This window comes from Apodemus sylvaticus, chromosome 4, assembly GCF_947179515.1.
Source record: "Apodemus sylvaticus chromosome 4, mApoSyl1.1, whole genome shotgun sequence".
Classification (NCBI taxonomy): Eukaryota; Metazoa; Chordata; class Mammalia; order Rodentia; family Muridae; genus Apodemus; species Apodemus sylvaticus.
In genome coordinates this window covers 115,368,738-115,392,811 of record NC_067475.1, presented here as the reverse complement: position 1 = coordinate 115,392,811, position 24,074 = coordinate 115,368,738, and the positions used below count along the sequence as shown (strand labels likewise).

The window sequence follows — 24,074 nt, the reverse complement described above, 5'->3', positions numbered from 1 at the left end:
GATAGTATATTCAATATTGTGGAGGCATCACTACTAATCCCAAAATATTTCTTTCTCCAAAGGCACCTATCAGTGGTCAGCTGCCACTACCTTGTCCTTTAACCCCTGCAAGCTGCTGTGTGAGCATCTGCACACAGGCCCCTCCTGCACACTTCATACTCATGATGCAAGCTACATGTAGGCAGCATTTTGTGCTGGTTCCTTTCATTCAATACTCATCCACACCACAGCACGTATGAAAAGTTCACTCCATTTGTTAATGGGTGGATGACAGTGTTTAATGAACTTTTGGGTTCTATCTATTATAAAGGCTGCTATACTATTCCTATAAAAGTTGTGTGCAGATGTGGTGTTCTAGCTTTCTTGGCATATTGAGTGGCTAAGTCGTATGGCGATCCTATTTAATTTTTAAAAAGCAATCAAGTTGTTTTCCACTCTCATGACCATGAACCATGTTTCACCTTCTTCACTTCCGCACTAACTTATTCCCTCTAGACACTGCTAATGTTATTGTTACCCTAGTGTGAGAAGTGTCCCACTGTGGTTTCAGCTTGCATTTTCCTATAGACTAATTAATAGCTTGTTAGCCATTTCCTGACCTTCGTTTCATAATCCTGTTAGTAGTGATTCTCTTCCTTCCGTCCTTCCTTTCTTCCCTCTTTCTTCTCCTTCCCTCCTTCCTTCCCTTCTTCCTCCTCTTCTCCATCCTCCTCTTCTCCTCCCCCTCTTTCCCCTCCTTCCTCTCCTACTCCTTCCCCTCCCTTTTCTTTCTCTTCTTTCTCTTCTTTTAGCATCTTTTTTCTTTAGGGAAATGCTTAGGTGGACTTCATATGTAATAGCTCGGCCCTATTGGAGTTGTATATTATACACTGAAGACACATCATTCAGTACCACAGGCCCTTGTCAAATGTGTGGTCTGCAAAGGGTTTTCTCCACTGTCTTTCCTTTCTTCCTTCTTCCCCTCCTAACAGCCTTGGCTGTCCTGGCTTGCTATGTAGAAAAGGCTAGCCTCAAACTCAGAAAGCCTTCTGCCTCCTGAGTGTAGGCATTAAAGGTGCGCACCACCATGCCTGGCGTGCCTTTCATTTTCTTGTTTACATTTTGTTTATTCATTGAGAATTTCATAGAATATTTTGACCATTATTCTCCCCTCGCAACTTCTTGTAGATCTTGTAGATATATCTCCTCACTGATCCAACTTCATATTTTCTCAAACCCAGCAAACTGTGTTGGCTAGCTAATCTTGGGTATGGGATCCACCCTTGAGTGTGGCAAAAAAATATTAGAGGTCACATGGTTAAAGAAAACTGACTCTGTTTTCCCCTCATAGACCAATAGTTCGTCAGCTTAAGGCTGAGTGCTAACCTCCTCTTCTACACTGGGTTTTCTCCGGCTTAACTTTTACAAGCCTTGCCCTTAAAACACACCTTTAAAAATGTTTGATGAAATCCATCCCCCTCCCAGTGGGTGTCGGTGAAAAGGAACTCTTAATAAAAAGTGTATGTGTAGGGGAGGGAGGGAGTGGGCTCTTGCTAAATGCAGGATTGCAAAGATTTATACTAAGATCTTTCTTTATAGTTTTGGCTCTTATATTTCAGTTTTCCATCCACTCTCAGTTCAGTTTTCAATATGGTTTGAGATACGGTGGATTTATAGTTGCTCTAGCCACTTGTGAAATGATCTACTGAAGAGTTCTGGCAGCCTTATTTGCCTTTTAAACAGTAACTGTGTCTAGATATATAGGTTTACATCTGAACTCTAAATTCCATTTCAACCACAGTCCCTGTATATAGTAGTTAACACTTATAATTCTCTGCCTTATGGCGGTGGGAAAGTTATACCCACTCAGTAAAGCTCATACTTCCCAGTTTGAATTTGATGTTCCTTCTGGGCTTCTGATATTCTGTACCTGCCAGTACTGACAGCAGCAGCAAGCCAAGCCAGCCCATGATCACCAGCATGTCACACTGATGCTGTACAAGCATGCAGTGTGGGTAAGCTGTGCAGTTCATGGTTAGGCCGATGGAATGCATTTCCAATGGGCACTGTCATCTTAGTCTGAGCTTATTAGAATGCAACCCTACAGTGAGCTGAACAGGGCCTATGTAGGCCCATTTGGGTGGCAATATATTATACTGAGGACTGCTGCACTGTGTTTGGTTTTGAAATTGAGATGTTTTGGTTACTGACAGTGGATTTCTGAAAAAAAAAGACAGATGGAATTTTCATAGAGATTCCATGATCTGGCTATTGGGCCACCTTGAATCTCTAGTTCTGCCCATATAACGTATATTCATTATCATGAATCAAGCCATCTTTAATTAGTTTATATTTATGCAAATCAATACAGTCCAAAATATCAAGCCTGGCACTCAGTAGGCCCAAGTGCTGTTCTGACTGCTGGCCTTTGCGACCCGCTATTACATGTTTCCCAGCCTACTGCTGCACCACATCCCACGGGATCTGTTTCCTCTGTTGTACTTCCCTTATATCAGTATTTTTTCCAAAATGCATTTGTGAGAAGTATAAAAATACTACAAAGACTGTTGCTCCAGAAATAGTTTAATATATATGTTAAGAAAACCAGATAACAAGAAAAAATATTTTTTCTCTTAGCAAACAAAGTGCTAAGTGCATCAATCTCTTTTTCACAGTAGAAATAAATTATTTACAGTGTAAGTTCCTGCCTTGTATTATGCTGTTTTGATAAATAAATCAATGAAATGTAAATTCAGTGAACAGACTGATCTGGCAGACTGATACCATGGATGGCGTACGTACTTGCTTTTGTTCTGAACAACCAACCCTGCGACTGAGCACAGAACAGAGTTCGGGGGTGGACAGACTGAGTGCACACTGTATGGCAAATACCCACCCTGGAACAGGAGGCTTCCTTGTGCGGGCTGAAGCTGTCTGCACAGGCAGCCTCTCAGCTAAGCGTCTATTTAAGCACATACAGACCGGCCCCAGGCATGAAAGAGGCGGAAAGGGACATCAGCCTGAATTCTGCTTTCCCATCAACCCCATCCACGCCTGTTTGGGGAACAGAGACATGGGCTAGGGTCAAGAAGCTATTCATTACAAGGAAAGCAGAGGAATCTTCCACAGGAGACATTCATTACCAATAACAGCTGTGGTTAAGATGTTACACAGTACTAACTTAGAAGTCATCATACTTAATCCCAAAATCTTACATCTGACTTTTTGCCTCTATTTATAATCCCAAATCAAGGGGACCTGCAGAGGCAGCTAATGGATAAGAGAACATTGCTACCTACAGAGGAGATACAGCAGTACAGATTCAAGTCAATATTGATTTACCTCCATGTTAGCTGAGAATGAAAGAAACTGACCTACAACCTCATACAGAGAAAACTATTAATTCTCAGTCTTCAAAGTAAAGATTCAGAGATTAAAAACCTAAACCACCCTTGGTGTTGTTGCCAGGCAGTGATAATCTGCAAAGGCCGTGGACATCATCAAGAGAGCAGCGTCTTCACCTGCTCCGGTGACCTGTGGAGGATGCTCTCCGGATCTCTGTATGCGTTGGCAGGGTCCATCACGGCTGCATGCACTTCCCCATAGGCTCGGCACACGAGCTCGGTAGACTGCTTTATAATCTGCTCCCTGCAGAGGAGCAGACAAAGCCAGAATGTAACACAAGGTCAGTAAGGCACACATGAATGATGCCACATATGACGTCATGCTTCAGCTCCATGCTGACAGGTCCTCCTAATGGGCAGTGTTGACTGTTTACTGAAGCCTCCCTCATCGCATGCAGCCTCCTAAGCCAGGGCTGCATTTTACACACTGCACCATCAGCACCAGAGCAGCGCCTCACATATAGATGTGCCTGGATTTATGATGGGCTTACAGCTGGTGAAACTAGCTAAAAAAATGAGAGAGGAAAAATGCATTTACATTTACAAAGAGTAAAGTTCATCTCTTGTACCAGTTTCTCTTGTGGGGCCTTGTAAGGGTAACATCAAAGGACCAGGCCGTTCTCCAAGATTTACAAACTCCCCAACACATCTCACAGTTAGAGTACTTTACAAACGATCCACGCTGTGAATCAGAAAGCAAATAGAATAACCATGTAGCTAATTTACCACTAGAAAAGTGAGTGAACTAGGGATTCTCAGCTTCACATTTCTATCAACTTTTTATGTCCTTCAAAATGCTGAACACTAAGAATTGCTCCATTCCAGGCTCAGGGAGCTTGCTATTCAGTACTTAGGATTCCTGTTTTCTAACAACTCTCAGCATTACCACAAACCTACTGTTCCTAAAAATGGCCTCTTTCCACATTCAGGTTCTGAGACCACTGAGAGTGAGCTTTCCCAGGTGCAACCAAATGCACACCGGGAGGAAGACTTGAACAGATAAGGGCTGTGCAGGCAATACATTTTGCTTTTGCTGGGGCTAGGAGTTGAAGCCAGGCTTTGCCCAGACCCTTGGTAAATTCTCTACCATTGAGCCCTGGGGACATAAAGCAATGCTGACACTCATTCGGCTTGCTAAAGACAACACTGTCTTCTACTGGTTCTGTTTCCAACCCAAAGTAGTGTCCTATAAGCACTGCTCTTCCCTCTGGCTGCCCTAAGATGCTTCTCTGATGGTAAGGAGATATCATATGATAACGATCGAGCTTTTGACAGTCTGAGGACATTGAAAAGCCCTTGTGCAACTTCTCTGTTCAGGCTTTCTTAGTTTACTGCTAAGCATGCAGATCCACATTTCACGTCGCATCTGGAGAAAGTTCTTGCATTAATCTTTTTGCTCACGGGCTTCCCTGCCTGGTCCTCCCTTCAGGAGGGATGAATGCTTTATTTTAGGTCGTGTACTTTTCGAGTGTAAGTGCAGCAGTCTCTTTGAAATTTCTTCCCTTATCCTCTCAGTGTACTGCTGCTCTCCTTTAGTCCACGGACACGTTTCCAATGCTCGCTGTAATATCTGCTAATCCCACAGGGCATCAGCTATGGGTCTGTTTCTAGTAACGGATCATTTTCTTTTTCGGGTTCACATTTCCTGTTCCTGAGCAGTTCTGGGGTGTTCCTACAGTTCTGGACGGACGCATGTCTTCCAACACTGCCACTCATCCTTCAAAGCAGTGAGCTGAGTTCAAGATCAGCATGGTACTTAGGACGGAGGCGCTCGGCTCCATCAACCCATCTTGAACCTGCTTCCTGAGGTCTCCTGAGCTCTGTCCAGCCTACGGTTGTTTTTCTGCAGATAACTTTCCAGAAGTTATTCTTTTCCTTTCTTAATTAAAAACTTGTTTAGTTTTGTTTATAGAGGTTACTTGTTTATACAGATAATGACTACAGTTGCTAGTTCCAAGAAAAACACATCCCACTTCCTTCAAATCAAAATAAACAAAACAACCCCGCAAAACAAAATCCAGATATTTCACTAAGTCCACGCTTTTAGTTTTGATAAATATAAGAAAAACTTTGAACCTAAAACAAAAAATAGCTCTTAATCATACTGTACTACTTCATGTCAATTCTTACAGAATGGACTCTATGATCCTGGCAGAGTCAGGAGTCCGCCATCAAAGACAGTAACATCTTTCTAATTTAGCCAAAGGGAAAAACAAAAACACCTTTAAAACGTCTTTATTTTTCTATTTCCTCCGCTTTTGTCTCCTCTCTGCTGTAGCCCCGCCTCCTTGCCTCCTCACTGCTGTAGCCCCACCTCCTTGCCTCCTCTCTGCTGTAGCCCCACCTCCTTGCCTCCTCACTGCTGTAGCCCCGCCTCCTTGTCTCCTCACAGCTGTAGTCCCGCCTCCTTGTCACCTCACTGCTGTAGCCCCGCCTCCTTGTCTCCTCACTGCTGTAGCCCCGCCTCCTTGCCCCCTCACTGCTGTAGCCCCGCCTCCTTGCCCCCTCACTGCTGTAGCCCCGCCTCCTTGCCTCCTCACTGTTGGAGCTCCAGCCTCGGAACAGATCATCAGTGTGCTGACCTAACACAGCATCCTTTCAGGAGTTTGCAGTGTTTATTCAAATTCAGTGCTATTTCCTAAATTCTTAATAAAAATGTTGCTCTAAGTTTAACAGACATTTCGGGCTATCATTTCCACAAAGACAGAAGGATGTGGTTTACCCTTTAATCACTAGTCTGGTGCATTGAAAGTACTTAATTCCTACCTAGTAGAGTAGAAAGAAAAATGCAAATTTAGTCTTGCCTAATCTCTTCCTTGTAGAGAATTGTATTAGTTTTTTTCTTAAAATCAAGGATGTCAAGTTATAGAATGCCTTGCTACTTGTAATTATACTATACAGTGTCTTAGGGTATTAGATGGTTGTAAATAAAGTTTCTTTGTCTGGAACACAGTGTCAATATTCAGGATGGCTCAACATACAACTTTTCACAGTGTCCTGGTGAGAGAACAGTGCCTACGCAGTGGAAACCAGAGACGTTTTGAACTTTGAACTTCTCCACGGTCAGTGGCAGGCTTCTCTGTGCTCTCTCTTCCACTGGGCAGCAGGAAGCTGTGCCCTGTCGCCATGCCAGTGAGGACCCATGCATGCGATGTTCAGCTCCATTAACTGAATTTTAACTTCAAGTGAGTTTACCAGGATGTGCCCCTACTCTAAATTAAGGAGACATGTACAATATTTAATAGTTTTAAGTCTATAGAAAACCAGATGCAAAGTAGACCATAAAACAGTTTCCTACACTACGAAATACATATGGCATGGTCCAAATTATCAACGTTGCCTTGACTTGCTTACAATATATAGGAATTTGGCATCATGTTTATTTGACTTCAATTATAGTCAGCAATTTGAAATCATTAGTAAAATAAGATCACATATTAATGAGAGATGCTGAAGGGAAATATGGGCAAGGAGCAAGTATGGCTCAGGTTAATCTTGGGGCACCCAAGGGAAACACTGAAGACTAGTTCTTCGAAGCCAAACAGCTCAGTCTTACAAATAACATTTTTAAGACATCAGCTGATATTTTAAAATGTATGCATTTCCCCGTGTTCTCGGAGCAGACACTTACTTCACCGTGGCACTGAGCAGGGAGTTGAGCTGCGGCATCAGCAGGTGGTCTGGGGCCGAGAGGTAGCGGTCAAACTGAGCCTGAGAGAAGAACGGACAGGCAGTGGATGGCAGGTTAGGGAGCAAACAACACCCGCTCACTTCAGAGCACCCCATCACAACTGTCTAGGCATACTTGTTCAGGTGAGCATTTCTTAAAACACTGCAACACCTAAAATGCTTATATTAAACTCATATGCACCAGGGCCTGAAAGGTTGGCAGAGTATAGTGGAGAGAGAGTATAAGTTAACATTCAACTTTCATTTTGTGTGTGCGTGTTTCTGTGTGTACACATTTGTGTGTGTGTGTGTGTGTGTGTGTGTGTATGTGTGTGTACAGAGGACAACTTTGGGTACTGCTCTTCAGGTACCATTCACCTTTTTGTTCTACCAAGACAGAGTCTCTAGTAGCCTAGAACTTGCCAAGGGGACGAGGGCGGCCAGTGAGCCCCAGGACCCCTGAGCGCCCCTCCTCTTCCCAGCACTTGGGATTTCAGGCATGCGCCCCCATCCCTGGCTTCTGAAGTGGGTACTGGCACACGTGTGGCAAGCACTTTGCTGATGCACCATTTCTGAACTGTATAACATCTTTTTAAGAAAGTTAGGTTTCTTTAAGTGAATCCTAAATCTACTCATTGTCATTAAAGTTTTTAAACATGAATTTGTCTCTGAAATTCCAGTTTATAGTACAATTATTACTTCAGTATATATGATATGATTGTTCTTTCTAAGTGGAGTTTTTTCACCATGACATAATGCACCCTATGCATTTCACTTTGGGCTCTAAACTGTAGACGCTCCAACAGCAACACTGCCAGTCCTCCTGCTACTTCTGCAGAGTTGTTAGCACAAGCCTTTTAGTTACGTTAGTCCTGGACTACGGCTGATGGTTAATGTCAACTGTCTGCTTGGCAGGCCCTGGAATCACCTGGGCAGGAGTCTCAATGATGACTGTCTAAATTAAGCTGGGCTGTGGGTATGCCTTTAGAAATCTCAGCTGGGTTAACTGTGAGAAGACCCACTGGAAACTGGGCAATACCGTCACATAGGCTGGGGCCGAATGAACAGCAGAGAGGGGCCGAACATGCATACTCACTGCTCTTGTCTGACTATGGACTGCATCTGGCCAGCTGTTTTAAACCCCCATCAAAGTAGACAGTATCTTTAACTGTGAGTTAAAACTAACATTTTCTCCATGAACTTGATTTTGTCAGAGTATTCTATCCTAGCAACAGGAAAGAAACTACGTGATATGGAGGGCATCTCTGTATCGGACTGTCCATCGGCATCCACCCGCTTTGTTAGGGATCGCCTGAAGCACCCCGGACACATGGCAGCTGCAGCAGGTGAGCCTCCAGGCTCTGGAAGCTGACTTCCTGGGTGATGGAAGTTATCGCAACGGTGTGCTGTGAAACTCAGTTTCACCTATGAGTGCAGGGCTGCAGGACTTACAAGTCATGCACAGAGCACACGTGCACATCTATGACATATGCCTAGAACCAGCTTAGGTCAGAAAAGCATGCTGCCCAAAGTGGTGCTCGTCCTAAAAGGAAGGAATAAATTCCTGTGTGTGTGCTGGAGACTGTGTGTGTGTTAGTATATGGATGGGTGTGTGTGTTTGGAAGTGTGCAGGAATGTATAGGTGTGTCAATGACTGAAGGTATGAATTTGTGTATGCACTAGTGTATATTGATGTGTGTGAGTGTCTATTAGTATATACACGAGACTATCAATGTATGTTTAAGTGCATATGAGTGTATGTGTGAGTGTGGATATGTTTATCAGTGTGAATGTGCTTGAGTGTGTGCATACTTGTGTGAGTGTGTATGAGTGTATGGATTTGTAAGTGTGTGTATGGGTGTGTTCACACATGTGACTGTGTCTGAGTGTGCATGTGAGTGTGTGTGCGTGCTGGGCAGCGCTGGGGACTAAACACAGAACTGCGTGCATGCCAGGCGAGCATCCCACTGTGGCCACAACTGGAGCTGATCGCCGAGAGACATAAGCTGAAGGCTGCATGCGTCTCCTGCTGAGGAGTGACACTGCCCTAAAGACAGAAACCCTAGTCATCATCGCAGGATGCAACCAAGCCAGAGCAGGAACAGCCCACGGCAGCACGCAGTCTGCAGCTCACAGCACACAGTCTGCAGCTCACAGCCTGGACTCTCATCCAACACCACACGCAGGAGCTGTGACTGGGCTCCAACTGAGCGGCTGTCACCTAGGGCATTATCACCACACAGGAAGCCATGGCCAGCGCTGGCTAAGGAAATGTTTTGTTATGTACTTACCATTGCAGCCTTCAGTGCCACGGCATCTAGGTTGGGCATATTGGCTAAAGAACCCTGTAAGAAAGTTATAAAGATGGCTCATTAGAAGATTGCCCAAGTTCAGAACATCACATAGTGTTTCCAAAGAAAAGTGGCTTCCCATAACTGCAGTAAAAGTAAGGCCGTAACTGAGGAGCAAAGTTACCAATAATGGAAAGACCAGCACGCTTGAGGTTTAGTCAGAGCAAGGAAAGGGAAGTGACAAGCACTTGGAGGTCGTGCAGAGATGTGGAGGCCAAGGCCAGGTGTGGAGGCTGTGGCCAGGTGTGGAGGCCGAGGGCAGGTGTGGAGGCTGTGGCCAGGTGTGGAGGCCGAGGGCAGGTGTGGAGGCTGTGGCCAGGTGTGGAGGCCGAGGGCAGGTGTGGAGGCTGAGGGCAGGTGTGGGAGGCCTAGGGCAGGTGTGGAGGCCGGGGCAGGTGTGGAGGCTGCGGCCAGGTATGGAGGCCGAGGGCAGGTGTGGAAGCCGAGGCTAGGTGTGGAGGCCGAGGCTAGGTGTGGAGGCCGAGGGCAGGTGTGGAGGCAGTGGGCAGGTGTGGAGGCCGAGGCTAGGTGTGGAGGCCGAGGGCAGGTGTGGAGGCTGAGGGCAGGTGTGGAGGCAGAGGGTAGGTGTGGAGGCAGAGGGCAGGTGTGGAGGCTGAGGGCAGGTGTGGAGGCCGAGGGCAGGTGTGGAGGCCGAGGCCCTCTAAGAGAGCAGAGAACCGTGAAGAAGTGGTTACCCTGTCAATCCACTTCAGCAAAACGCAAGGACAAAAGCTGCTAATTCTTTGCTTTGTAAGGTAGGAGGGCTACTCTGTGTTAGGCTTTCCCACCACTGCAGGACCTGTTACTAATGGGGTTCTCTAAGATTATTTCAGTTCAGAACATTTTTCTTTAATGATCTGCTAAGTTAGATGGAGGATAATATTACTTGTCTAGCAATTCATACATTCATTTGGCTGAAAATAAAATGGGACTTTAAAAATCCATTATGAACACTGTATATACTTTGCAATACCAGCTCCTCTGTCTGCACATCTTGTGACACGAATTCCTAGTTATTCTCATCACTTTTCACCAAGAATTAGTCTCCTTCTCAGGCGCTCTCCGAACCCTGACAGTCACTGTGCTTAGCCTGTCTCTGCGCAGGGCGTGAGTGCAGGACATGAACACGGAAGACAGCTAATCAGTAGCAAGGCCACGAGTAAAATCTCAGTCCCTCTCCAAAGCTGCCCCTGAGCTGCCCCTCGGCCAGGTGCAGTGGTACTCACCTGGTCAGGTCTATGCTGCTGTACAGTATTGTAGATGTAGCTCAAGCCAACTCTAGTTAAAACGTAAGAGGCTTGCTCGTTGATAAGAGTGTCCAGGTGGGCTTCAATCTAAAATAAAGCCCGGCAGAAGAAGCGTTTTAGAAGAGAACTACCAGAGAGAGCAGAGCACACTGGGGCGGGAGGCCACCATGGACCTGAGGACAGGCAGCCTCCGTCCGAGACAGCTGCTGCTTCCCTCAGTAACAGCCAACGACAGTTCTAGGGCTGGCCACTAGCTATGAAATATGGGTTGCTTTCAGCTGTTTGAAAAGCAGAACTCAGAAGTCACAGCAACCATGTAAAATACTCAGGGAGAACGAGGGCTTGAAGGCTACATCCTGAGGCTCCCTCTTCCCTAAACAGCCCAATCTCTGAAGAACCTTGGTGGGAATCGGTGCTGCAGCTGAGAAATGGGGCACCTACAGGAAAGCACCCCAATAAAAAGCCGCTCTTCCCATTTGTCAGGCTCCCCCTTCCCTTACACACCACGAAGCACCCCCAGTTTTACCAATCTGCTAACCACACAGAGCCCCACCACTTCCCATCCTTATGCTGTCAAAGCCAGCCTAGTTCAAGGGACCCCAGCACCAGCACTCCTCCCACCAAGAAGCCTCCCTTCCACAGTCTTCTTTTTCATGTAAATACCCAAGGAAGCATAATTAAGAGGCCTTACTTCTTGGATTTACTGAAAACCTAAGAAAAATAATTCGTTCAAATGTAAGCATTTAATGAAAGTGAAAAAGAAGACAGTTAATGCTCACAGCTAAGTCAGTGAGCTGGAAAAGAAAGAATCAAAGAAACAGGACAGAGCCAGAGTAAACTTCAGGAGAGACCCATGATATGAAATCAAACAGAGAAGATATCCAGAGCATAAGACAGTAATACACAGAGAGATGGTAGGCAGGCACACACACACACACACACACACACACACACACACACACAGAGAGAGAGAGAGAGAGAGAGAGAGAGAGAGAGAGAGAGAGAGAGAGAGAGAGAGACAGACAGACGGACAGAGTGAGTGAAAAGTTTGAATCTTTGAAATGAAATGGCTCTCAAATGTCTACAATGGGACTAATCAAAAAAAGAAAGAAAGAAAAAAGAGAAAGAGAGAGAAAAAGAAAGAAAGAAAGAAAGAAAGAAAGAAAGAAAGAAAGAAAGAAAGAAAGAAAGAAAGAAAGAAAGAAAGACCTAATATATTCTGGAGAAGTATCCGAAGCCAAAGAAAAATCCTTCCAGGCTTCTAGTGGACAGACCCGGCTACCCCAAACAGGAGGCTCGACTCCTCTGGTCTTAGCAGAGTGCTGGGGAAAGCTAGGTGACAGCGGGAGATGAGTGAGGTGAGCCTCAGCCTGACAACATAAACCATGGCTGGAGGACCCAATGAACCCCAGTCTAGCCCCACCCCTGCATGTCTCTAGAAACATGTATGCAGAGTCCAGCAAACACATCATGTATGGGGGGGCAGAATACAGATTCTGGACAAACAAACTCCATTTAACAGGTACAGAACTTTGTGCCGTGCAGAAAATGGACAGAACTCTGAGGACAAGCATGTAACTGCTGGTAATGTAAAATAATGAACATTTTAAGAAAAGAGATCTGAGACAAGCGGCAGGCATTTGACTTAGTGACAAATATGCAAAACATATTACGAAGTATATAAATAAAAAGTTCTCAAGATAGGACATTAATCATGCTCCCTTACATGGCTCAGTTATCAGCACTGAAAAGAGGAGACTCTTCGGAAGGCAATCTCCTGCCTCAGACTTTAGAGTAGGTCAAGAAGGCCACGGTGACCATGAGACAGGAGGACAAGGTCGCAAGGGAAGTGGGACACGGAGAGGACCGGAAGGCACAGGTAAGCTCGGAGGGGCTGAGGGTGCAGAGAACAGCCAGCGGGAGGGGGCACGGGGCAGCGGAGGGACAGAGGCGAGGACAGTGAGCGTGCACACGCGCAGATGCTTTCCTGAAGCCCACTGTTTGTTCGCTAAACTAAAAAGTATTAAAACTGGAGCCTCTCCAAACCTCTAGCGGCACACACCAGAGTTTAGGGCTGCCAATGTGCATTCTGTAAGAAATGAGTGTGCAAATAGGTGAATGGGGGACGCTAGTTCACATTATTAAGATGTTATTACTACTATCATCCTCAAGTACTCTTAAAAGAATTAGAAATCAGACAACTTACATGTATTAAAAGCTACTTCTCAGAAAAACACAAAGCAATAAATCAAAGTTACAGTATCCACTACCTAAGCTTTGATGCTTTGGTAACAGAACATTGGGGGCCTCTGCTTCAGCCTTGGTCCTTTCAACACTGCATTGGTTCCAGAGCCCCAGCACTAGGTAACTTACAGACGCCTCTGACTCAGCCACCATTAGTCTGTGAGAGACAGCGGCTGCCTTATGGGAGCGGTGACTTAGACAATCCGTACGTACGCAGCGTTTTGCCTGATACAGCTTCTGTCCTCTGTAACGCAGGCTGTACATACTGCACGGCCAGACACTACAGCACACCATGCAACACAGCATCTGTACAGCACTGCACATTCAAGTGAGTTGGAGAGCTTCCTGATACCATCCGCACTACCATATAACCAAAGTCCTCAACCATCTCACATTTTGGCATCTCTAAAACTGAAAACTAAATTGCGTGTGTGTCTGCACGCGTGTGCGCATGCATGCATGCGTGTCTGCATCCTTTGAATAGACTGACTACCTTAAGGAATTCATGGAGTTAGGCCATTGAAATTGGTCAAAAGCTGGCATGTTAAAAAAGCAAAATGACAGAGAATCACTTTCTAGCAAAACTCACCTGAAACTGAAGCATTTCCAGGCGCCTGTCTGTGAATTCGAACAGAGCCAGTGTCGTCTTCATCATGTACAGTGAATTGACCATGAACGTGGCCATGTCAGCTGTACCTAAATTGCTGGCCGACACTGTACACATCTGGAGGAGAGGATCCAGGACACATGACAAAACCTGCAAATGACAAGGAAATGAATTCTTTACTTCTGAATCAGGAGATGGTCCTGGATGTACAGCCTTTCAGAACTAAATGCAAAACTAACTGGAAGATAGCCATTTAACTTATAAAAAAGCGCATGAAGAAAAGATTCAATAACAAAACCAGATAACTTAAAAACTGGCATCGCCAAATTACCTTTAAAATCAAGAACTGATTTAATATTGAAAAACCATCAACGATGAAGGGATGGTCACAGCACATGGCACTCACACCAATGTCTGACAGACAGGGTGAGACAGAGGGGAGCAGGCCATCAAGGAACTCAGACCTACCTGCACAAAGTCAGCCTGCCGAGCATCCAAGGGGACGACGGAAGAGTCATGCGATGCCAGGACATCCCGCAGCAAAGTGAGGGTCTGACTCAGGGCAGAGCTGGGTCCGAGGTCAGGGGGCGGGAGCTCAACCTGCACAGAGAGCAGTTTCTTCACAGCAGGGAGGCTCATGAGAAAAATGCAGATGTAACAATGTAGCGCATGCTGAATACATTACAGACTCATGAGTCACCACAGCTGATTTTGAAGGATGTCACTGAGGGTGACAAGGTTCTGTCAGCCCACCCAGAGTTACTATTACCACTTTCTATGGTAAAGTTCAAGATCTTATGAGAAAAGCTGGTATTTCCTTGAACTGTAGAATTATACTTGTTACATACTGAAAAATAACCTAGTTTATTTTGGTTTTAGCCCAAGTTCTAAGAATAAGTAAATCCACACAGGATTTATTTATCTGCGCAGCCCAGGTCCCAATGGCGGTGTCTCTGAGCACGATTACCTGCTCTCAGGGCTCAGGGTCCAGCCTGGGCCTCTTGGCGCCTCTCCTCATTGAGAGGCACTGGAGAAGTCCACAGGCCACTCACTTGGAAAAGGAGCTCTCAGGAAGGAAGAACAGCCGAGAATTTGAAAGGTCGGTTTAAATCCCAGATCTGCCACTTATGGTCAATCACTATAGGACCTCGGGAAGGCCGAGGTCTCTGAAGGCCTGGATGGAGTCCCCGCATCCTCTGCTGAACAGAGCCCTGAGTTGAAGCTAGGCCTAACACAACACTGCTGCTCGCAAGCACCACCAGAGGGCTCCTGTGAACCTACTTCTTAATTTTGTTTCTTTTTAATATTAAAACGTCTTATGCAAGTATGAGATTCTGCCTATGAAACTTTAAAAGAATCTCAGAATACTTCTAATTTTAACAGGTAAGATTGTAAACTATATAAAATCTGGCAATTAGACAGCATAAGAAAGAACAGAGCTGTATAACAGGAGGAAGAAAGCAAGAGTACTAGAGTAATGGAGAGAAAGGGGAATGAAATCTTAAGACATACAGAAAACAAAGAGTAATCTAACAAATTCAAGTGTCAGGAAGTCATCCAAATGTAAATGGGGTAAACATACTCATCAAAAGGTAAAGACTAACAGATGAATTTATTATTTACAAAACTATGATGAAACCGTATGCTATCTTTTAACAAGCCCAAAGTACAAGGACATAAGAGAAATACACTTTGCAAATATTCAAGTGAAAGCTAGCACAATCATATCAATACCAGACAGAAGACAGTAAGGCAAATGTATCACAAGAAATAAAGGCCTTTTATGATGGTAAAAAGATTAATATGTGATAGGAGCTCCAACAGTTCCCTCCCAGAAAGCATCTAGCAGCAGCGCCCAAATACGAAGCTGACAAAGAATAACTATGCCTGCTACAGAACTCTGCTCAACTTAAAACACGAGGCTGCACCGCTCTCTTGGGTTCTGGTGTTTGCTTATATTACATGGTGGTTTTTCTATCACCTTCATAACGTTTATGTGTGTATATCATACAGAAGACAAGCTGCACCATTAGAACGTGAGACTATGAAACTGTTTGCAAACATCTTGTAAGAGCTCCAGGTGTCACTGTGTCACATCAGCTCTAACACAGGTAAGGTGGCCTTAGCCACACATACCTGGGAAACTCTGTATTTAAAAATAATTGCCTAAAATTAAAATGTTTAGAAACAAGGCAATGAGCTCATCTTGAGATTTTTCTCACATTCCTGGAAGATGAACTATGGCCTGAACCAATCTAAACTTCCCCAGTGTGAACTTGAAAAGGAAAAAAAATCACTAACATTCAAACATCAAAGTTCCCACTGGCATGGCCACAGCCCAGGGAGGCCAGGCGGACGCACCCACCTTGTCCATCAGTTTATTCGCATGGAGACTCAAGCTACTGAAGAATATTCTTTTGCTCAGCAAGTGCATTTCTTCAATTGTTGTCAGTAGAGTAGCTGCACTATTTCCAACGATGCCACTAAAAGCAAAGAATATTCATTTCAGGTTGAAAAAGAAAGCCAACAAAGTTCATCTCATGGAGCAGTCTTTAAGGAGATCTAAGTCTGGAGGCTGGAGAGATGCACAGGATGTGAGACTGTCTCTTTTCCAGCTTGAAGGCCTCAGTTTGCACCACTAGTACCCACGTAAGAGCCATATGTGCCTGCAGGGGCCTGTCACCCCAGCACTGGGGGCTGCAGGAGCCCTCTGACCAGCCTAAGAGGCAAGCTTAGGGTTCTCAAGAGACTGAGGCAGATGGTGATGAAGGAGTCATCTGACATCCTCTCCCGGCTCCACACACAGGACGGCACATGTCACCCCCAGGCACACATGCATGTACACCACAGAGACATGGAGGAGGGACAGGGAGCGGAGGGGAGATACTGATTGAATGATCTGGGTTATGACAAAAACAAAAATAGATTTAAATAGGCATGTGTGTGTGTATCTGTGTGTTTTTTAAACTAAAACTAATCCCTCTAGTTTCATATAAAAATGTCAGTTTTCTTTTCATTCGAGTAAGGAGGTTAAGAAGGGAAAGCAGCAGCTAAAGCCTGAGCATCTGCAGCACGCGAGTCTGGGCGTGGAATGCGCATCATCAGGAGGCGCCAGAGCTCACAGGACTCAGGATCTGCACACGCGGATGAGCGATGCCGGGCTGCAAAGGCTTGTTACAACTATGGCACAGCTCTGGCCCCAAGCATTCTGGGTAAGGTTTAGTCAGCCTGTACTGTGCTCCCAATATTTCATAACATATTTCAGCAAGGCTGTGAGTCAGAACTGACATCTGTGACATGAAAACACTTTCTTCTCTAGCACAACACACACGGTTCTTAATTACACAGCAATGTCTGGTTTTAATTTTAAGAAAGGCAATTAATAGTTCTTAGTTACTTTTTAGTTAGATTGCATAATACTTAGTTCTTTTCATTAAAACTAGTTTATCCTATCAACAACACACCTAAAAACTATAGTTACTCAACTCTTTACAGCTGCTTAGAGGCCCGTATATTTAGACTAATTATGAAAACCTGCTATTTTGAAACAATTAATTACATTATAATATTTATTAATTTTCAATTTTCTATTAAAAAGATGATTCTTAGATTCATCCAAAGAGATTTCTCATTTTTTTCAAGGAGAAAAGTATGTTTACATATTTTGCTCACTGATACTCTGAAAGGAATTTTAATATTTTTTGATAAGATACATTGTTTCAAATGTTAGGGTACACTCTGTGAAATTGTGTCTCTATCCTTCCTCACCTACCCAAGGCATTCTCTGATTGGCTTTAATAAAACTTTGGTCGCCACTTCCTGAGAGGGAGAAAGGAACTCCAGCAATGAAATTGTATTGTATTGTTGAGTATTTTAGTGCTGGGAATGAGGAGGAGGAGAGGAGACGGGAGGAGACAGACATGACTCAAGGCCTGGCCTGTAGGTGGATGGGGCCAGGTGGTCAGGTTAACTTAGACGAGCTAGTTGACAGTCTGCCTAGCTAAGGCCTAAGGCTCTGAAGGATTGAAAGGTCTTTGTGTAGTTAGTTGGGAAAAAGCTAGTTAAAGAATTATTGCCACGTATTCATTTCCAGCATTAAGATAAACAATATTAATCATTTTAATTTCCATTCAAACCCTCTAAGCTGACTGTCCTGGGGAGAGGTAAAGCTGCCTATTTCATCGTGCAATCAAAACGGAGCATTGATGGCAAAGCGAGGATATCGGTGCCCAAAGAACACAGCCCACCCGCTCACATGTCCTGCAGGGTCTATGCATCGCAGGAACTGTCATGGATCTCACTTACTGACGAAGAAAGGCTTACTCCGTAGGTCTATTTTGTTATGTACATTGTGTGTGTTGTGTGTGTGTGTGTGGTGTGTGTGTGTTGTGTGTGTGTGTGTGTTTGTGTGGTCATTCATGGGAAAGGAAGGAGGGAAGAAGCGATGGCCCTAAGGCACACTGGCACACTGAGCATGTGTGGTCTCACTCACTCAGTGATAACGCACAGCAGGAACAAGACTGTGTCCTGACTACAGATCCACACACAAGGGATACAAGCACATTCACTCTTCTTGGTACCTGATGGTATGGTGGTAAAACTTGAGGAGGTTAGAAATTTTATATAATAGAACTGCCCCAGGCTCAGCAAGTATCACTTGTTCAATTCGAACCTATGAAAACATGAAGAAGAGAACCTTGAACAGTTCTTAAAGTATACCTTTTCTTCATTAATGATGGGAGATACACAGCATTAAAATATTCGTGCTACAATTTCATTGCTGCAGTAATCACAATATGCTTCTATAGAAATTCTGCATATTAAATCATAAGATAAATAGTTTAATACAAACTGTTAAGGTATCTGCAACACCTGGCTTACACATGTAATAATACAAACTTCAGCAGGGCCACTTTGAGGTTCGGACCACTGTGTATGCAGATTTGGTTAAGACTAAACTGCACAAGCAGCTGCGGCGGCGGGTGGGGGAAAGCAGGGGAGTATCTGTCTGTACTACCCTGGTTGTTCCTGTTTGCAGTCTAGGAAAGCACACATGAACACCAATGCGCCTGCCCAGCTGCAAGGCCGCCAGAACAGAGCGCGCTCTGGCTGAAGGTGAACTTGCTCTTCCCAGGAATCTTGTAATCGCCTCTGCCACTCACTGCTCCCTCCTGACACTCACACTGCCTAGTCTGCCTGCTCTCACACGGCTACTCACGGTTATCCCCCGTATCTAAAACAGACAGACAGTGTTTCCTGTCTCCTTCAATCTCTGCAGCATCTGCTACACCAGTGCACACAGCATATGTTCTCTGCTCTGTTTTTTTTTTTTTCAGGATATAGACTCTATATGTGTACCGCTTTACAAAGAACTCTTTAGTAGTTATAGACATTAATTTATCTTCACATTTGCATGTTTATGAAAGTAACTCCTCTTTGGCGGGATGCAACAAGATAAGGAATCACATTTATCCTTACAAATCAATTTCTAAAACACATTTCTTGGTCTGTGTGCATGCACAAATGTCCATGTGGGTGTGAACACCCTTGCAGGCCTGTGTGGGGCCAGCAGTTTGCACAGGTGTCTTCTGTTTATCACTCTAACTTTGTCTTCTGAAACAAGGCTCTCTCTGAACCTGGGCCTCCCTTGCTGACTAGACGGCTGGTCAGCAAGACCCCAGGATTAGAATTATACGCATCATTACAAATACTATGTTTAGAAACTTAACACAATTAAACCACAAGGACACTAACTGCAGACAGGTTTTCCTGGGCAGATGAATGTTAGACACCTGCTCAGTTATTCTGCATCTGCCTTACAGAATTTAAAAACAAGAAAATTCGTATTCCTACTGCCTTTAGAAAGAACATGGGAACAGTGGAAGGGTAGAACGAGGTGGAGAGGGACAGAGGGAAGGAGGGAAGACAGAAGTGACAAAAGCCCACGGCTTACAGCCCAGAGCTCAAGGGAAAGCAACCCCCGGAGTCACAGCAGCGACAGCTGGTACATAGAGAGTGACAAACGGCACACAAGGAAGCAACCTTTCTCCCAGAGGTCACAGAAGACACCAGCCATTCAGCAAACCAAAAGTCTTAGAAAATACGTTTGTTACAAGAGAAAAATAAACTAGGAGACCAAGACTGTGACAGTGGCAGGAACGGCTGCGGTTAGAATGGAGCTGGTGCTGGAGGACAAGACCTCAGCAGAGATCAGACAGGAAGCTCGTGGTACAGCTCCCACACCCAAGTACTCAGGACTCACGGTCCTTACAAAGGGACAAGGGAGGCTCAGGCAGATGCTTAAAGGGCGCCCGCGGGGCATCTGACTGCAGCAAAGCCCGCACACAGCATGGGAGATATGTCCTGTTAGTGCCAGAGCAAGGCTGGGGGAGAGGGAGGGAGATAAAGGGAGGGAGGTGGGGAGGGAGAGGGAGAGGGAGGGAGGTGGAGAGGGAGAGAGGGAGGGAGGTGGAGAGGGAGAGAGGTGGAAAGGGAGAGAGGGAGGGAGGGAGGGTGGAGAGGGAGAGAGGGAGGGAGGTGGAGAGGGAGGGGAGACAGAGGGAGGGACAGGAGAGGGAGGAGGTGATGGAAAAGGGGGAGGAAGGGGATCCTGACAAGCCTCTGTGTTCTGACGTACGTCCGGGGAGTTTAGTCTGTCTAGGCAGCATACGATGCCCATTCCAAGCCATGTGCCACGCAGCTCCATTTCCCATGCCTCTTTTCTCTGTGTGCATGCCTGTTTTCACAGAATGCATAATTTATGGAGGTCAGGAACACAGGGCACATTAAGGATTTTATTAGAAGAAATGGAATGCTTATGAGAAGGAAGGGCTGTAACCCCTGGACTTGAGGAAGGCAGACTCAAATTCTGGTGCTGTGTTTATGAGTCTGCTTTATAAGTGAAGCTGACAAGACAGAGCCTGACATATAATGGAATAAACTTGGACCGCAAATTTCTTTAAAAAAAAAAATCAAAACCACAGAAAGCCTGGAAATAAACAGCGCTAGCTAGTCTTTGCAGAAGTAGGGTAATTTTAGAAAAGGGAACGTCAAATGAGAAAATCTCCCCACCAATTGGCTTGTGGACAAACCTCTCGTACACTGTTTTGGTCGGTGACTGAGGTGGGCAGGGCCAGCTCTCTGGGCTGTGACATCTATGGGCAGGCAGTCCTGGAATGGATAGCAAGGCGGACGGAGCGGAGCAGAGTGAGCGAGCCAGTAAGCAGTGTCCTCCACGGCCCCTGCCTCCACCCCTGCCTCCACTCCTGCCTCCACCCCTGCCTCCACTCCTGCCTGAGCTCCTCTCCTGCCTTCCCCGAGAGACTGTGATGTGAGTGGGAAGAAGTCTGCAGCAGATGCAAACTCTGGGAGCCACGGACCACGGGCCTCACCCGACCCTCACCACTGCCCCGTGGAGCCAGGCCCATGTGAGCGAGCGAGCGTACTGCAGCACAGTAGAGTTCAGCACTGGAAGAAGGCTGACATGAGGTCTGCACCTGCTGACTCCCAATCCTGTCCTGGCATGGCAAGTAATTTAGCAGCAGTAGCAACAGGTAAATATGTTCCTATTTGGATTAATCATTATATATTAGTATGAAAAACAACATCACTCACTGATTTCTCTGAGCTCCTAAGAATGAGCCAATACTTATAGGTCAGATCCCTGAAAACACAATAAAGACAGACCCTTTACCTTTAGAGGCCGACACACACCCTCGGTGATATGCCCAACAACTTCTTGGATATTTTCTTTAACACCTAAAATTAAGTACAACATAATTTTATTTTCCCAAGTTATACCTGACTTGTTTTAAGAACCATTCAACAGAAAATACCTATGGGTAATGTCACGAATGGCATTTAAATTAAACAACACTTTGTTAGGCTAGGTGTCTTTCTTTGGGTCATTACTTAAGTTGTAATTTTTGATGTGTCTAATGGTGCCGGTAACTAGCACATGTCTACAAATGCTGACGACTCATGTGAATGATGGTTAGCATTGCTGTGAGGCCCCGAGTATGACCCATGAGCTGGAGGACACCCAGGAAAGTGCAGCCCGTGGCTCTGAGAACGCCTCGCTGGAGGCGGCGTGGCCCTGAGAACAAAGGCTGAGACCTGACCGTGGAACCAAGGAAAAGCTGGCATTGTTTGTACCATTACCAAGCATGATGCACTTAAACGGTGGGGCGGACCCTTTCATTTTCAGAGTGAGGCTCAGAATTTCACCTAACTCTAACTTATCTTCAAGCTTCTAAACAATCTCATCTAAACTTCTCTAAAGACACCTTTGAGGAAGCACATCACTTCTTTCTTTCTTTCTTTCTTTCTTCTTTGGGGAGGGGGCATGGCCTAACTATGCAGTCCCGGCTGGCCTAGAGCTCACTATGTGTAGATCAGGCTAGCCTCAAACTCACAGCAATCCACCAGCGTCTGCTTCCTGAGTGCTGGAATGAAAGGCATGCGCCTCTATGCTCAGTCTGGAAATATATTCTTTTAACCCTGGGCAATAACGATGGTAACAAAAAAAAGTACACACTTTGGCTGGCGTGATAGCTCACGCCTGTAATCCCAGCACTTAGAAGGACAAGGCAGGAGTGAGAGTTTGAGGCCAGTCTGGACTACACAGTAAGACCATGTCTCCCACAAACAAAAACTGCAAACTTGGTACCAACCTAAGATATGCTGCATCAAATCCCAGCGGTGAAGAGCCGAGTCTGTGACCACAGTAGTGTGGCCACACTCTGCTCTCCAGTCAGACAATACCAGCAAGAGTATTTCTCCCTACCTTCTACCAAATCACAGCACCCTCAACGTACACACTAAACCCCCGGCTCTCAAACAAGTCTCCTGTAATGGCTGCTCTCATCTACTTGGATGAGAAGTAGATGGATTTTACAATTGCTAAAGATGCAAATATTTTGGTCTATCTGTGAGGGCCTTTCCAGTGTGTTTTAAGTGGGGAAGAGGACTCAGTCTAAGTGTGGGCTGGGCCCAAACTGATTCAAGTGAGAAAAGGAACAAGGGTGCCCAATACACACCGGCCACCTGTGTTTATGACCGCGGACCACCATGCCTTCTCTGCCACTGCCACGGTGGAATTCTTTCCTTTGTGTTGCTTTCATCAGGAATCTTATCACAGCAACCAAAAAAGTAGCTGATATACCTCTTTGAAAAGTTACAACTAAGAACATTAGACTTTTGTAGACATCAGCAATTCTGGGATATAGTCACTGTCCTCTCTTAAAACCCAAATATTTTAAGCATTGAGAAGAGTCCCTTGAGAAAGAAGAGTCTGGGTGATAAAATGACCAGTTAGAGCTGGCATGAGTGGCACTCAGCCACTCACAGCGCCCTTGCCTCTGAGCTCGATGCTGAGGGTCTGAGCCAATGTACGCCTGGCTCTGCAGTCACGTCATACCAGAAGGCACCGGAAGACGGGCAGACCCTGAACTTGAACGGCTGAGCAGCAGACGAAAACACACAAATCTATTAAGCCAAGGGGAGGGAGTGTAGGAGGAAGAGTCTCTAAGGACATCAGGGTGTTCGTGTGGTATGTTTATCTCTGTGAAGACAGCAAGGGAAACACAGAGGCCATGTGCACTTTCTCTTAGGAGTTTGCAGTACCGCCAGCACACTCACCCTGTGCAGTCACATGCTTTAAGAGAGCTTCCAGATGTTCCTTCTCAGAGGCAGTAGCCTGATGGAGCCACGCCAGCATGTCGCCCACATACCTGAGGAAAACCACCTGTGAGTAAGCGCCCCAGGGGAGAGTCAAATCCTCCCCTAGTGTCTGTCACCATACCTCAGCGGGTCATGGGAGTGCATCTCGATGGGTCTCGGTGTTCCTCCTGGCCCTCCTCTTGTAAGAGCATCAATAAACCCACGAACAACAGTGCTTCGCCTGGCCGTTCCAAACTCATCCAGGGTATACCTAGAAGACACACACGACGTGAGCAGTACCTATTTTCCCCTAACAGACACTTCCGTCGGTATCTAAGATGAACAAGACGGGAAAGCTGTATTAGGCACACCCCCCTCAAGACGGATCTTGCAACTAAAAGTTATGAATCATTTTAACAAGTTGAAAATTCAATTGAAAGGTACAAATGTTGCTCCTTCAAAGGAATACTTTGGTCCAAGAGCAGTGGCAGCAGCAGTGGTGGCGGTGGTGGTGGCAGTAGTGGTGGTAACATTAACAGCTGTCTCCAGAGATGACCGAAAGCCACACACCTAGTTCTCAGAAGCTAGTTAGAGTTCAGGTCAAATACTAAGACCTTTATTTTTTTTCCATATTAAAAATTTCTCTTTCTGTTACTATCACTTAGCACCCAAAATGGATCCAAATTTGCTGATTTTTAAAAGCGCATTTTGACTCAAATGAGACTTATTAGTTGTTCAATACATTTATTGCCTGGCTATGTATGCACAGCAAGTATGTTTTACATGAGAAGTTACTCATCACTGATGAAGATGAGGGAAATGTTTCTATGGTGGAGGGACTGAACCGACAGAGAAGGAAGCTATGAACCAGTGCAGGGTGGTCTGGATGAGTGCGTGGGATGGATGGAATCAG

General features: G+C 45.4%; 1 protein-coding gene across 1 annotated transcript in view; it reads right to left on the bottom strand.

Annotated features, from left to right (window-relative positions):
* Window positions 1-2,544: 2,544 nt before the first annotated feature.
* Window positions 2,545-24,074, bottom strand: part of Cog6 (component of oligomeric golgi complex 6) — a 35,480-nt gene continuing 13,950 nt past the window's right edge. The window contains exons 9-19 of the mRNA XM_052180533.1: window positions 23,304-23,432; window positions 23,141-23,232; window positions 21,195-21,259; window positions 18,082-18,173; window positions 15,867-15,984; window positions 13,970-14,101; window positions 13,484-13,651; window positions 10,630-10,737; window positions 9,344-9,397; window positions 7,015-7,094; window positions 2,545-3,627 (exon numbers count right to left, since the gene is read on the bottom strand). Of these exons, the coding sequence (XP_052036493.1) occupies window positions 3,480-3,627; window positions 7,015-7,094; window positions 9,344-9,397; window positions 10,630-10,737; window positions 13,484-13,651; window positions 13,970-14,101; window positions 15,867-15,984; window positions 18,082-18,173; window positions 21,195-21,259; window positions 23,141-23,232; window positions 23,304-23,432 (1,186 nt within the window). The 3' untranslated portion in view covers window positions 2,545-3,479. The remainder of the gene's footprint in view (window positions 3,628-7,014; window positions 7,095-9,343; window positions 9,398-10,629; window positions 10,738-13,483; window positions 13,652-13,969; window positions 14,102-15,866; window positions 15,985-18,081; window positions 18,174-21,194; window positions 21,260-23,140; window positions 23,233-23,303; window positions 23,433-24,074) is intronic.